The 15,995-nt window shown below is 37.3% G+C and overlaps 1 protein-coding gene across 2 annotated transcripts in view; it reads right to left on the bottom strand.

Moving 5' to 3' along the window:
• Positions 1-6,089, bottom strand: part of LOC149081125 (myosin light chain 1-like) — a 40,705-nt gene extending 34,616 nt beyond the window's left edge. Inside the window, exons 1-2 of one of the 2 annotated variants that reach the window (XM_089237917.1) lie at positions 5,717-6,089; positions 3,791-3,818 (exon numbers count right to left, since the gene is read on the bottom strand). In XM_089237917.1, coding sequence (XP_089094043.1) covers positions 3,791-3,818; positions 5,717-5,719 — 31 coding nt within the window. In that variant the 5' untranslated portion in view covers positions 5,720-6,089. The remainder of the gene's footprint in view (positions 1-3,790; positions 3,819-5,716) is intronic. The other variant, XM_089237916.1, reaches the window with a different exon arrangement.
• Positions 6,090-15,995: the final 9,906 nt, after the last annotated feature.

Here is a 15,995-nt window from a genome sequence, read left to right as displayed (position 1 = left end):
ATGGTTTCTGAAGGTGAAGAAAAATACTAGGAGGTTGCTACAATTCGACACGGTTCTACTAATTCAAATAAGTTCAACACACCGTAGTTTTGTTCTTTTCCCGCCAAAGTCGGTATTGTAATGGTAGGTAAAAACCTTAGAGGGAGATTATACTATACTTCCTCTAAGGCAGTGATTCCCAACGTGGGCGTTAGCGCCCCCTGGGGGGTGATGGAATGTTCCAGAGGGCGGTAGAAGCTACGGTATAACAGGATCCTATGGGTTAGATTGCTTTGGGGGTGATGGGAGAAAAACATTTCTGAAGAAAAAAGCGATGGGACAAAAAAAAAAAGGTTGGGAAACTATGGTCTAAGGTAAAAACAAGTTTCGCTATCAATGAATTTAGATATGTGCAGTAGTGAATTGGATTTAGGGCTGTGATGCAAATGGGTTCATCGTCTTTTCGCGAGTCTCTTTCGGATGTGTATTGTAAGAAAATTCTAACGGTAATGAAATGAATATTTTCCTACGTCTTTATATTTTAATCCTTTTCTCGCGTAATTTTTATTCAAAACTCCATTTCACAAATATACATATACGATCCGATCGTCTCGAAGATTTCTCGAGATGACTGTTCGATGCATCATCCCACATATGATATTGATAAATATGGCATGCTGTAATCTTTAAACTGAGAATCGTGAAGTAATTTTTACTTATTTCTCGTTTCGTCTGTATTTTTTCTTCCAATTCCACAGCTAGCATCGTGTTTCATTCATGGACACCCTCAATATCGTGTCTCGCAACCATAAACGCTCAAAATAACTTGGAAGTACACGCATGTTTTGCATTAATGCACTGTGATAAAAACTTAATTTCGAATCAGTGTCACCGAGATAGAGAGAGAAGCAAAAGTTCATACTATACTCTGTGGCGCCTTTGACAATCTTCCCAATTGGTGAAAAAAACAAAAGTAATAGTCCAGATGAAAAATGGCGATTAAACAAAAGTAACTCCTTCAGAATTTTTAAAATTTTTTTCCAATGGCGATCGAAATGGGAAATGATACCTTCCAAACTTATTAAAAAAACTCACAATATATTTTTACTGAATTTTTTTTTGTCGGTTATCAGTACAATGCAAATGGAAAAAACTAAGGCCAACCCCTTCATTCACGTCACTTACACTGTTTGCCTATTATTATTATGGATCGACATCATTTCTTAGTGCTTCTCAAACAATTCGACGTCGTTGTTATCCGCGAAGCTATATTCATAAAAATGGAAGGAGGTGAGATGCTATCTCTCTCTCTCTCTCTCTCTCTCTTATAGGAAAAGGTAAGATCTCCTCGTTTTAAAAATTAGTAGATTAGTTTCTCGAGAAATTTAATAGAATACTAATACGTCTAAGACACTGGTTAACAATTTCTCGAAGAACCGCGAAATTCCATCTGAGAATAAAAGTACAATTATAGCGTCTTCTTTAACAGATTGGCAGAGTCGAATAGCAGTAATTCGAGATATTATCAACAAAAATTTCTTCGGAGAAAATCGCGAACTATTTGAAACTCTTTTATACCAGTGAAATTGCCCACAATAAAAGATTGGGCGGTCCACATGCAGTGTTCGAAAGTAAAGGCTGCCCGACTACCCATATGAGCACACACAGTAATAAAATTAGAGTTCACTAAAAAGGACTGAATTTTTGAAGGGGCTGAACCTTTGAAATTTTATAGCCTTTCAATGAGTTATAAATCTGAAAAGACTTCTTTTAACAGTTATCCCCTTCAAAAATTCAGTCCTTTTTAGTGAACTCTAATTTCATTACTGTGTGTGCTCAAATGGGTGGTCGGGCAGCCTTTACTTTCGAGCACTTCATGTGGACCTCCCAATATTTTATTGTGGGCAATTTCACTGGTATAAAAGAGTTTCAAATAGTTCGCGATTTTCTCCGAAGAAATTTTTGTTGACAATATCTCGAATTACTGCTATTCGGCTCTGCCAATCTGTTAAAGAAGACGCTATAATTGTACTTTTATTCTCAGATGGAATTTCGCGGTTCTTCGAGAAATTGTTAACCAGTGTCTTAGACGTATTAGTATTCTATTAAATTTCTCGAGAAGCTAATCTACTAATTTTTAAAACGAGGAGATCTTACCTTTTCCTATAAGAGAGAGAGAGAGAGATATAGCATCTCACCTCCTTCCATTTTTATGAATATAGCTTCGCGGATAACAACGACGTCGAATTGTTTGAGAAGCACTAAGAAATGATGCCGATCCATAATAATAATAGGCAAATAGGGTAAGTGACGCGATTGAAGGGGGGTAGCCTTGGTTTTTTCCATTTGCATTATAATGATAAGGGGCCGTTCAAGTATTACGTCATCATCGATGGGGGGGGGGGAGGGGAATCCGATTTGCGGACTTTTGATGACAAGGGGGGAAGGGGTGAGTTTGGAAAATGCTTACGTCACCAACCACCCTTTATGAAAATATGAATTGGATTCAGAGGGGCAGAGCTGATGACGAAATTTTGCTGACAAGGGGGGGGGGGTAAAAAATGGCTAAAAATTTGCTTACGTAATACTTGAATGGCCCCTAATCGACAATACAAATATTAGTGGAAAGTATTGTGTATTTTTTAAATGCTTTTAAGATACTATTTCCGATTGTAGTCTCATCATCATCATCATCTCCGAAAAAAAATTGAAAAATTGTGGCGGTTATTTTTTTTGAATCATCATTTGCTTTTCATCTCGCTTTATAGTTTTTTCACTACTTCAGATCCAGTATCAGTAAAAGTAAAAAACATTTTATTTTCTTTCTTCAAATGCCTCTCAGAAGTCGTACGGAATGAATAAGGAGGAGTCTTTCACACTTCATTGAACGGAGAGACAGATTTAAAAAAAAACAAAAAACAAAAAAACAAGAGGAGACCACATAAATGTGTATTGTCGTTAAAAATAAACGCCACCATTGCGCCAGTTGCGAAATGACTGGAGGGAGAGCCCGCTTCACTCACTCAGCAAAAACCATACAAGGCGAGAGAGCAGCATCCATCTCTAATCGCGTAGCATTTATATTTAGAAACGGGCAGAGGGACACACCATGCCAACCTCACGTCGGGACGGTTCCATCTTTTGGATCTTATAGAGAGACCTATTCAATCAACACAACTTAGGGGGGGATTGGGGTAATTTTCAAAACCTCCGAATAGATACGCATGTACAGATTGTCATATGCATGTATCAATTTAGATTGACAAATAGTGGGTAGAGCTTGAATTATTTTTCATCCGAATCTGTATGAAGATCGTCAGAAAAGTACAGGGTGGCCCATAAATTCTTAAATAGTTTAAAAATTCACAAAAAAAAAAAAAAAAAAAAAAAAAAAAATCGAAGGAATTGGTATATTTGAATGCTGTTCGCGAAAAAGCTATTCTCACGAAGGGGGATTTTTTTTTTGGTGCGGAAAAAAAATTTAGTTCAACTTTTTGTTGATAGAGGGACCAAATCCATGAAAATATGCACATGGAGGCCTAGAAAATGCAAAGTGCACTGTTAACAGCTCATTTCTGAATTTTTCCGATACTGGCGGTTACATAAGTTTTCATTGTGATGTAATAAGTGGATAAAGCACTATTGGTGGATAGACTGTACTGTCCCACTAATTATAAAAATAAAATCGAATTATTCTGATGAATTTTTTAGAACAATTTCTCGTTATTTTAACGGAGTAAAAATGGGGATTTTGTTTGTATGTTAATAGTAAAATAGTTACATTAATACTAAAATAATGTCGATAACGTACCTTCAACTTCGTAACTCTTCAGGTCGGCCTGAAACGAAGGGAATAAAACTGATTATAGTCAGACATTACTCGAACAAAATAGAAAAATTTAGATAAATTTTACACAAAAATTTTTTGTGAACGGACTTTTTCTTCCGACGAAATTTTGAAATGGTTCTCTATGCAATTGCAAGTTCGAAGAATTCAGTAACAGTTTGAAATCTGTCTCGCTTTAATATCTGTCATAAAATATACATAATGCCAATAGCCATCATAAAACTTTTTCCTTATTTTAACTAGTTAACTAATTTAAATTTTTACCCGTTATTTCGAGATGTACTACGTAAGTGTCACACGTACGGCAATGTTTTTCATCTCTGTCACATCATTACAGGTCATTCAAAAATTTACATCTGTAATATAACCAATTTTTTTTTTTTGACTTCCTTCAATGACAACATGGTCAGGTTGATTGATCCTGATGCGTAGATTAAATTAGGAAATTATTTTTTTCTTAATTAAATTTGTATATTCAAATTCAAATTATTGCTCTGGTCTTAAAACCAATTGCAAATTTGTATATGAGCTCTATATCAAAAGATGCTTCAACTTTAATTGGCTGTCAGTTTTGGACGTAGAAGAAAGGATTTTTTTTTTTTCAGTTTCACTTAACAGTGCATGAAGCGTAATTTGCCGCATAAAAGTTATAATTTTGTGACTTTTTGAAAATGAATTTTGGAATAATTTTCCTTCTTTAAATAATTAATCATCTATTCTGACTGAACGGGCAGCATCTCTGGAAAAAAGTGCTTAAAAAAATATTTAACATCTTCTTATCTTTAACCACTAATACCTTATAATGCTTGGAGCTTATAATGATGGTTAATTGATTCATTAAAAACGGGCATTGTTTTGGTAAAAGTCCGAAATGAAAACGTTTACAAGCGTTTTCTGGCTCTTACCAACTCGACTTGGTAAGTCCTAGGTTCTACCAGACTTCGGGCCTTTAATAACATATGCAATGAAACGATACATTTTATGGGGAGGCGGGGGGTAGAGAGAACCACTAAACAGGAATATGGCTCAGATCTTCTTCGACCACCTGCTAAGATCCCTTCGTTGAGACAGAGCGGTGGGCCATGATATGGTTAGGAGTATAGAAGGAACGGGGGTAGGAAAAAAACCTTTCGACCATACGGTTACTATGAAGCTTCGTGATGATAAGAAAAGAGGTGAAAAGAAATGGGGAGGGCTGGAATGAATTTCTTCCATTTGAAATTCGGACGAATATATCGTCTGTGACCGTTGAGAAGTTAAATTTTCTTTAGTTTTCTTGTTATATATCGCTTTATTACCTTGTTTTTTTAGCCATGCTGTTGAGCTATTTGCCTGTTTGTGGCCTTAGAATCTTGTACATTATTATTATTATTACTTATTTTTAATCGTTTCCCACGAGATTTTTCTTCTACAGACAAAATATCATGATCATGATGGCGTTGTACCCATACCCATTTAATGCTACAGCTCTGTTGTTTATCATCACATACACGCTTATTATATTCCAAAAATTTTGAGGACGCGAATACTCAAAAGTAATCCTTAGAAATTCGAATAAATAAGTTAGTAATATGTCATATCAAACGGTTCGAAGGACTGCACTCCTGTCACAAGTACTATTTATTCCCTATCAATAGATATTTCATCCAAATTCCGTTTAGACAGATAGAAAATTATACAAGGAGAATTTATGAGGAAATTTCAATCAAAAAAGTTTATTCATTAATGTTTTCCTGTTGGTTCTATCTACAAATGGCCGATAAAATATATGCAACTCGATTTCGAAGATTTATATTCCTCATCAAATTCAATTCGAAATTTTAATAAAAGATAAATTTGAATTGAAATCAATTTCAAAAAACAATGGAAAATTAAGAATTCACTACTGACCATTCTTCCACAAACGAAGGATTCTTATTTCCGAAATCCAAAGAAAAGCTTACGGAGGAAGAGATCTCACTTCGCCTAAACACACGGAGGAGCTGACAAAGAAGACAGGCGAAAAGTGTCGGGATCTTCATTGGAACCCCCCCCCCCTTCCTCCTCGCGGATAGGTAGGTGGCAGCACGGCTCTGGCTTATGCAAATGAACCGCGATTTGGAAAGAAAGCTAAGAAAAACGCGAGTAAAAGACACATACATAAGTTGAGGAGATGAAAAGAAAAAGAAATCTAAAGATTAAGAAAAGAACTCCAAGGATGAGAGGAGGAATCGTTGATGCTTGTGGTTTTCTTTCCGTCTCATCCGTAAGGAAAGATGTAGTCGAGAAAACCGACCCTCGTGTGTTCTATTTATACACACACACATGTTCTCGGAGCAACGGGTGAAGAACATTTGATCGCGTTTTCTACCTCTGCCTTAAGCTATGACTCAGGTATGAAGTTATAAAACCGACTTCATCCCGATATGTTGAGAACGTAGCAGGCAAGCAGATAGATTATACCATAGCATTGGTTCTCAAACTTTTATGAGCCGTGGTTCCCTCGACTTAGTAAACTTCTATCCGTAGCTCCTCAGAATAGTCTAACACAAAGTCGCTTCAAAGTACCGAACTGGCACACATCAATACCTGGCAGCTCACCGCGACGCCTTTGACAAAGGTTGGTGACGCGCTTAGGAGTCGCGACACCCACTTTGAGAAACCATCGTCATTACAACCTTCATCTTTTGGACCGTTGGTTACAATAATATACCTTTTTAGAAAAATTATTAAAAAATAAAATAAACGTTGTGTATATCTATATATAGGACATATATCTATAAACCTGTTTGTTCTCTCTTCTCTTTCTCACTTCACCTTCTCTTCTCACCCTCCACTCCCTGCAGGAGGGGGGAAAAAGAGATAAAAAAGGGGGAACCCTTTTTCTCCGGTCTATTTGATTGTTGATTAAAACTCGAGTTTCATTAAATAAAGATGATTGCAAACGGGAGTTTTCCTTATAACGCGCCCATTGTGAATATGTCATTCATTTACTAGTGGCCGTACACGCATGCACTGATATATAAACTTGAACTTTTATACTGTCCCCATGTCCTCTAACTTCCAATTAGAAATTTGTTGTTCTATTTCTCCTGAGCCCCCCACCAAAAAAAAAAAAAAAAAATTCCAGCACGAAATATTAATAGTAAATTTATACCTTACCTATGCCAACGCCATCTATAAAAAAAGGTAAAGATATCGCATTCATCGGCCTGCTATATCCAATGACTACAGGTGAAATGGACTTCTTCACTGACGTCAAAGCTTCACGAGGAGGCCTTCTGCTATAAAGTATGTGGTCAATTAAATATTCGTAATGAACAGAACGGCTTATAATTTTATTCCCGTCAGGGGCCGTTGTTGACAGGTTTTATCGTATAAAATTGTAAAGTATGGACAAAAGGCAGTTAAAGTTGATATATCTCAATCTCAGAAGGAAATGGAGGGATAGACGTATGAGGTACATCATATTTGATGAACAGGGACCTACTTTAATGACTTTTAAATTTAATTAAAAATGTTAATTTTTTTCTTTTTAAATATTTGAAATTACTTAAAAAATATAAATATTTAAAATTATTTCAAATATATATATATATATATATATATATATATATTTTAATGTTTTAATGTTTTTAAAAAATTAAAAAAAAATAATTTTATTAAATACGTTATCCACGTACGGCGTTCACTCAGGGCCGGATTAAGACGTTTGAACGTTTGAAGGCTCTAAACACTTGAATATTTTTGGTGCCCCCCCCTCCCCCCCGATACCTACAAGTATATTTTACTCGATATTGAGTCTATAAACTAAAAAAAAGTGAAATTTTATATTTTAGAAGTTCTAAAGATGCGAGTGTGGCGACACGCGTCCGCATGCGCTCCGTGTGAAAGGGGCCTAAACAGGGGCTTTACATGCTTCCTCTTGCAGTTTCACTGTGACTGAACTTTTGCTGTTCATTTGAGAGACAGAGAGAAGTAAACAATTTCTTTGCTATCCTTTTTTGAAATTGCTTTGAAGCTCTCCGTCTGAAAGTTCGGTCAGAGTAGTCTCTCCGCGTCTAAAAAAACGATATTTTTGAGTACTTCTTTGCAAGTATGAAGAAGACACGGTATTTTTTCGAACCGAAATATACTGCGAAATCAAATTTTCCGGATGTTATGCCGAAACTGATATTTGGAAAGAAAAGTGATTTGTCACCTCCGGGAATCGAACCTGGACCCCCTTGCATACCGGGCAAGTGCGCTAAATAATGCACCAGAGACACACTTTTCAGTTCCTTATAACACGCATTAGTAGCGTGAAGCGCTGAGTGGACTTCCTTAAGCCACACTTGCCCGGTATGCAAGGGCACACGGGTTCGATTCCCGGAGGAGTCAAATCACTTTTCTTTCCAAATATCTTTTTCGGCATTAAGGGACCATTCAAGTATTACGTAAGCAGATTTTCAGCCATTTTGACCCCTCCCCCCTGTCTGCAAAAGTCGGCAAAACACTGACCCCCCCTCTCCCCCCCCCCCTGTCAGCAAAATTTCGTCAGCAGCTTAGAATATTTCATATCTTCACAAAGGGTGGTTGATGACGTAAGCAACCTTCAAACCCCCCCTCCCCCCTTGTCATCAAAAGTCAGCAAATACGAAACCCTCCCTTCGATGTTGACGTAATACTTGAATGACCCCCTAACGTCCAGAAAATTCAATATCTCACTTCTTTGCAAAGTTTTTATCCGCTGTTGATCATTCAGGCTAGAGCTCCTAGAAACGTTTTTAGCACCTTAGTTCTGTGGACCAAACGGTCGTTCTGTTGTGAGATGGTCTCGTAGAGCTTTGTCTAAGGCACCTATTGAAAAAATTAGGTATGATACGGAAACCTATTATGGAAGAACACCGAGTAATGGCTAGAGTTTGAGCTGATAAAAATACCAACTTATCTACAGGCGCTTAGGATGGAGTTGTAAATACCTAGAAATACCACCTTATATATAGGCACCTTAGCTAGAATTAGTAGCTCACGCATAGGTCAGTGTCAGAAATTAAGAAAAGATCAAATGCAACTCTGAGATTCTGAGCCCTAAAACTACGAAGATCAGATACAATGAGGATAATTATGGAAGAGTTGTTTCTTGAAGATGGATAAACTGAAAAAAAACCCAGAAAAAAGAAGCCATAATAGGCCCGACAGCTCCTTAAACGCAGGGAGCTGTGGGGGGGGGGGGGGTTAACGTCTTTTAAGACGGAAAAGACCGGTATCAGCGCTTGCCAGTTTACATACTTACTCTAGAAAATCATAGCTCAACATCTCATAATCACGAGGCACTTGAGGTCATCGAGGCATGTCCGGATGGAGGGACATGCGATGAGACGGCAGTGAACTTGGCTGATAATGCAGTTATGGGTAAACTATAATTTAGGCCAGTGTTTCTCAATCTGGGGCGACATGGCCCTGTTTGCGGTACTGGGGAAAGGCCATGCGTGAAAATCAAATGAAAGGGGAGAAATGACAGGTGGGGGGGGGGGGCACAGAGAGTCGTGAAAAAGATTCAGATGTAAAAAAAATGAAGCTTTTAAGAAAAATCTGGTGGGAAAATAGTGGCTATATACTTTCACATTCTAGCAGTGACGTCCATAAAACCAAGGCCATCTCAATGCAATGGTTCATTCAGCCATGATTCTGGGGCCTCATGTCCCCGCAAGAACCTATATGACGAGATTTGGTACCATAAATTTCAAGAGTTAGTATGTTGGTGCGTAAGATTGTTATTTTCAGCGTATTACGAGGTCCGAGACTTGCTCGGGGACCCATGATATCGAAACGGCTCTCCAAGTTCACTGAACCCCAATACAGGGGTCCGAAGATCGAACTTACTTAAAAAAAACTTTTGCTCACTATAAATTTAATCCAGAAATATTAATTAAATAAGTAGAAAGGGTTTTGGACGAAGAGTGGGGCCCTCATTAGCACGTGGAGGGGGAGGGGGGATGAAAGGAAAATGTGGTCCTAAGAGGTTGGAAAAAGTTAAAAAACATTTTGATTTGATCAACAAACTGTTTAGCCAGTTTTGGGACCATCAATGTATATTAGTTTTTCCCCCTCTTAGTGATCATTTTTAGTGCCTTAACTTTTGGTTTCTGTTTATTAGATTGAGGAGAATATAACTCGTGTCTCTTATTGTGATGGACACACAAATCCCAGGTCTCGAATGTTCTACAAAGCTTGGGAATGGGAGAAGAGATCGCATTCACAGACGAGACGAACGCGCCCTCGTATAACCTACACATTCCGAAATACTTAGTTCGGTATCCTCGCCATCGAGATTTAGGCTTAAGAGAGACACGTGATCGGGAGCGAAAGTCGCTTCGAAAGTTCCTTAATAAGTCGGCCCCAACAAGAAAGATGAAGTATTTCTGGCATCTTTGCTTTTATTTGTGAACGGGAGCATCTGTGACAATGAAGGCAACGGTCCAAAAACTATTCTTCCTGTATACCTACGGTGCAAAACAACACAAAAATACAAAAGAACTGACGACGCTTTTTTTGCTGCTGCAGCTATTTACAGACTGGAGCAAGACGAAATTCGGCCTCTCGGAAACCGGGTCGCATTTTTATTTTATTTATTCATCTATTATAATTATTATTATTTTGCCGATGATGAAAGGGCAATGACAATATGCAGCTATTGTTAAAATTTGGTATTCATCAGATATAATATACTCACAAATCGATGTAGATCATACATGAACAACCCATGACCAGCAGGTTGGCCCGAGACAAATACAAAAAACCACTCAAGTAGCCCAAAAAGAATATAAAATCACTTAAGATTCTCGTGGCACATTTCTAAACTACTTCAGTGGCACGCGGCGCATTTGCAGATTATTCAAGGCAAATGTGGCCAACTTCCCACTGTTCAAGGGCGAAAATAATGGTCAGCTGCAATGTCGCGGGTCGCACCACTTACAACACTGTGGTGTACAAGCCACACGAGCAAAATCATCCAGAAAACTTACAGATTTGTGTCCGTCATAAGTAATATGGTAAAAACGGACAAATTAGTCATTAAAATTTCATCCTGGGCCACTTCTTTAGGCATCAAAAATGACTGATTCTTTTGCAAATTAGTCCATTCAATTACATCCATAGTTTGAATTTCACAAACAAAACATTTTTTCTCCACGGGGATTTCATATTCCCAAAATTTTCTTTGGGAATACGAATTTTTTTTCTGGCCTAAAATTTTAATCTACTCACAAACGTTTAGTTTCATGGTAGTTATTAGAGCCAGTGTATCATTAGGAAAAATACTTGTGAAGAATAACTCCATCCCTCTCAAAAAAATGTTAAGGGCAGTTTGGTCAAAGGAAGAGATTTCTTTCTTTCAAACCGATCTAAACTACGATCTATGATCGTCATGGCCAATTCACTACCGAGTGAGTTGTGCCGGAAGTGTGAGTGAGGTGTATGTCACAATATTCTTGTATGCTTGAATACCATCAAATTAGAAAAATTATAGCAAAATATATACACTGTATATACATATACAGACGCAGTACTTTCTGGAGAATAAAACAAAATGTGACTAACGCTTATCTATAACCTCTGTGAAGCTGGCGTTGTGAGATGCAAAGAACATATGCTGGTTAATAAAAAAAAATTCTCTTTCCTGAAAAGTGCGAGGGAAAAAAACAGGTTTTTTTATGAGTTATAATAAGTTATATGAGTTATATAAGTTATAATAAGGGGAAAAAACAGGTTTTTTTCCCTTTTCCGTTTTCTGAATTTCTGTGTGCGGGTGAATACATTTTTAGCATTTTCGAAAATACAAAGTAATACGTTATGGTGAGTTTGGATTTGGAGGATTTTGAAAAGACGTCATCAACTTTTAAAGCATTATAACTCATAAATTATAGGTCAGATCAAAGAACGGAAAACACTTTTCCATATTAGTTTTTCAAAGGAATCACTTGTGCAATTATTGGGCGGTTGATAGTTATCACCCTGCATAGCAAATGCAGTATACCAGAAATTTGTTCCCCTCTGTATCAGTGAAAGATAGTTTAATCACAGAATTCTATTAATTTCTACATAGATTGAAAATCAACCGTGTTAAATGCTGTCTGAAGCCAGCGCTGTTTTTTGTTTGTAATTTTTTTATTTTTTTTTTGTATGTCTTTTTACTACAGGTCAGTCATCTTGGTTGATGACGTGGTCAGTCGATCGGTTGTTGCCACCGGCGAATGGTTACGGTCATGATGAAGAGTTGGTTGTTAGCCACCCGTCTGGGTTTCCAGCAAAACGTTTGTCACATAAAAAACAACAATAATATAAACATTCACGTCATTTTTCTTTTTATGGAAGCGCGGTACCACGAAACCGTTTCCTGTCTGCGTTTAGGAAACGGGAAAGATTTACTGCTTAATAGAGGCTACGATGTGGATGTTTCTACTTCTCGTTTTGACGTCAAAGACAATAAAATGAGAAAAATACCAGGGGAAGGAAGGGGTTAGAACAAAAAGAGATAATGCAAATGGCATGAAACATATTTTGAAATGCAGTCGAGTCTTCATTTACAACGACGCCAACTCATTCCGTCGAAAATCTGTTATATCGAAAATTTCTTTTAAACACCAACCTGAGAATTGAAAGTTATCGAAAATTGCTTGAATATTCCAGAAAAAATTTCCCGATAAACTTTCTGCCATAAATTTCATATATAGCATTCAGTTTTTTCATCAAACACTTTCAGTACCACATCATGAAAAAACGAAATAATCATCATGTAAATTTCTTGGTAAGTCATTATAGTTCTAGTCAAAGCCTAAAAACAAAAAATTAGTACATAACCAATTAATTAACCTGGTACTCGAAAGTTTCATCAGTGCTATACGCTTGCAATAAAAAAAAAAACCAATTCAATTCAAATGTGTTGAATAATGATAATGTTTATTTATTTTACCACAAAAAATTACCATAATTTTTCATTTGTTAGGGAATATTTCATAAAAGGAGTGTTTTACTGCTGCAATAAACACTTTCGCAAAAGCGAAATATCTAACTGAATTTTATGAATTAACACGTCGTTTTCAAAAAATATGAACAGCCCAAAAATTAACGAGAGCAGTTCGTGAAATGCTCTAGCTGTGAAAAGCCCAAATTAAGGGTACGGTTGTAATTTGCATTTTCATCTTCCGAGAGGTTCTCCTTGAGCATATAATTGGCAAAAAATTTGCATAAAGTAGATTGAATGCGTCTTCAAATGCCAAATTACTTTTTTTCTTTGTTTCAAAAAATTAGAATACCCCGAAAGTTGTTTCAAAAATTAAAACACCTGACTTGAAACGTATTATTACACGAATGTTTTCGCGCAATTTACATCATCTTGATCGAATAAGTGTTGTACTGTATGTTTTTCTGTATGTCTTATGCACGTGAATCTAGAATAGTTCAATCTTAGCATTACGGGTAGAAAACGGGACATTCCTGCAAACGCAAAAATACGTGTGGACGGTATGGGAAAGACGCATGCTGATATCGTATGAATAAATTGTACACTGGCCATCTTTGTCCTTGACCATGGATTTTATGCATCAAGACATTGAATTGATAAGTCTCCAGCACAGATCTGGATCGGACCTCAGCCATGAATACTATCTTTGCTACTGTAGAGTCGATAGCAGTTAATTTGCAATTAATCCGTTTTTTTTTTTAGCTCGACTCCACAATCAGGATGAGGTAAAATCATTAGATATCACGTATTCACAGAAGTATGTTTGATTGACATTGCCGAATTCTTGATGCGATCTGCGTTTTCCATTTTCAAACGAAGTCTTGCTGCTGGAACCAAAAATTAGAGAACGTTGAATCAGAAGACTTCTCTCAATGGAGGTATACATTAGGCTCTCTACCTTTTGACCTGTACAGAGATTGAAATTTCATTTGCCATCAAGATTTTTTCTTATGTCAATTGCTGCAGCATCGACACAGCTTCTTGGACATGGTCAAAATTTTGATGCACAAAATCCACGGTCAAGGCCAAAGATGGCCACAGTACAATGTAATCGTATGATTATCAACATGCGTTTTTCCCATACTGTCCAAGCAAATGCACAAGTAATTTTGTGTTTAATTAATGTCCCGTTTTTCTACCCGTAATGCTAAGATTGAAATATTCTAGATTCACATACACATAACCAGGAAAGACATACAATACGTATTCGATGAAGCTGATGTAAATTGCACGAAAATATTCATATGATAATACGTTTTAAGTCAGGTGTTCTAATTTTTTTGAAACAAAGAGTAAAATGTAATTTTAACGAAGGTTTCAACATCTTTCTGATGAGAAGATAAATCCAGGAAAGAAAATTCACGTAGCCTTGCGGGGAATCGAACTCACGTCCTCCCACTTGCCGGTAGAACGTATTCGACTACAAAGCCAACGAATTCTCTTTCCTTAAAGCTCGTGCGCTGCATGAGACCGTACATGGACAGTCAGACCTAACACAAGCCAAAGCTCAAAATTTCTGACACTGCCACCACCAGATGACAACTTATCCGAAACCTTTGTAGTAATAGCGGAGAGAACGCCCAGCAAGTGAGAAGACATGGATTCGACTCCCCGCAAGGCTAGTTTAATTTTCTTTCCACGATTTATCTTCTCATCAGCCAGCTGTCGAACCCTTCCTTAGTAATAACGGAGAGTGACATCATCTCCGGGAAAGCAATTCGGCATTTCACGACGTATTCAATCTACTTTAAACATATTTTTTGCTACCGATAATGCTCAAGGCGAACCTCTTAGAAGATGAAAATGCCAATTACAAACTGTACCCTTAATTTACGCTGTCGAAATTGAGCATGGCCCAATTTTGCTACTAGGGACATGCATAAGCGAACGCGGGATTTTATCGGAGGGGCCATCATTTTTTTTATCAGAGGGGGTGGGGATAGAATGGTTTTTATTGTCAAAAACACTAAAAACTCGGCTGAGGAGGGAATGCCCCCTCCCGCATTTGTACGCCAGTGACCAGGAAAAATTTCGTAAGGGAGAAAAAAACTGGTGTCACTAAAAATAGGCCTAGAAACAAACAGAGGCGTATTCACAGAGGGGCTTAGCAGGCTAGGGCGGCAAGTTTAAAGGGTTAGGAAATTTGAGGAAGGAGTGGTAAAGAAATATAATGCAATTGGCGAAAGCCGGTAAAATTTGTATAGCCCCGCACAGGGCCGGATTAACCATTAAGCAAAAATAAGCACGTGCTTAGGGCATCAAGAGAAAAAGGGCACCACAAAAATTTGCCAAAATGTTTTTATTTTCATTTTTTATGTACAATTTTTTTCCAGCATCAAGCATCCGACAGAAAATCCTAAAATTTTTGATTGATTGTATAGTTCAAGATATTCGTCAAAAGGACGACACAAATACAGAAAAACTGATAATATTGCAAACTAGAAATCACGTTAATGCTGAGATTTTGGAATGAGATTTCGTGCAATTTCTATAAAGTCAGCTTGAGCTATTTTAACAGCATCATGAGGGCCCTTTGATATACTGATTTTTCTGAGAGGCCCTCTCTACCAGCTAAAAATTCCTGCCTACCAATTTACATACTAACTCTCGCAAATTGTTAACAGATCTACTTGTCACGAGGTCGTCGGGTTGTGTCCGGGTGAGACCCACGCATTAATTAAACAAATCATTATCATTGCCAACCAATTATAATATACAACCAAATACATATTAAAAAATGACAAATTGAAGAGTAATCCAAGTTCTACAGAATAAGGGCGTGAACTTGAAAATGCTCAAATATTTGAGTCATTGGTGGGTCGACTGCATGGGGTTTCAGGGGTTTTATATCTTATATTTAGTTATTATTGCCAGTGCGAGACAGTTCGGTGCCTCTCCGGCACCAGTAAAATAACCGGAATATCGATGTATACTAACACTAACAGATTTCCTGGACAGATCTTACGGATCTCTTTGGAGTGCGTGAGCACCACGTTTAAAAAAATCAGGAGTTTCTCTGCGAATCATTCAGTCCAGTAGGCTCATAGTTTGAAATTTTGCATAAAAACATTAAAAAAAAAAATTTTTTTTTTGCTTCTGCATAAAGTGGCTCTAGGCTGCTACTCAGCCTAGAGCCACTTTTTTGTGGTTCGATCTAGAACTTCTAAATATAGGTATGAAGACGCT

Source organism: Pholcus phalangioides, unplaced genomic scaffold (genome assembly GCF_987345545.1).
Source record: "Pholcus phalangioides strain wild (caught in Gottingen) unplaced genomic scaffold, Ppha-v1.0 ptg000010l_1, whole genome shotgun sequence".
NCBI classification, from domain to species: domain Eukaryota; kingdom Metazoa; phylum Arthropoda; class Arachnida; order Araneae; family Pholcidae; genus Pholcus; species Pholcus phalangioides.
The sequence above is the reverse complement of the archived record's forward strand: the minus strand, read 5'-3'. Positions and strand labels throughout refer to the sequence as shown.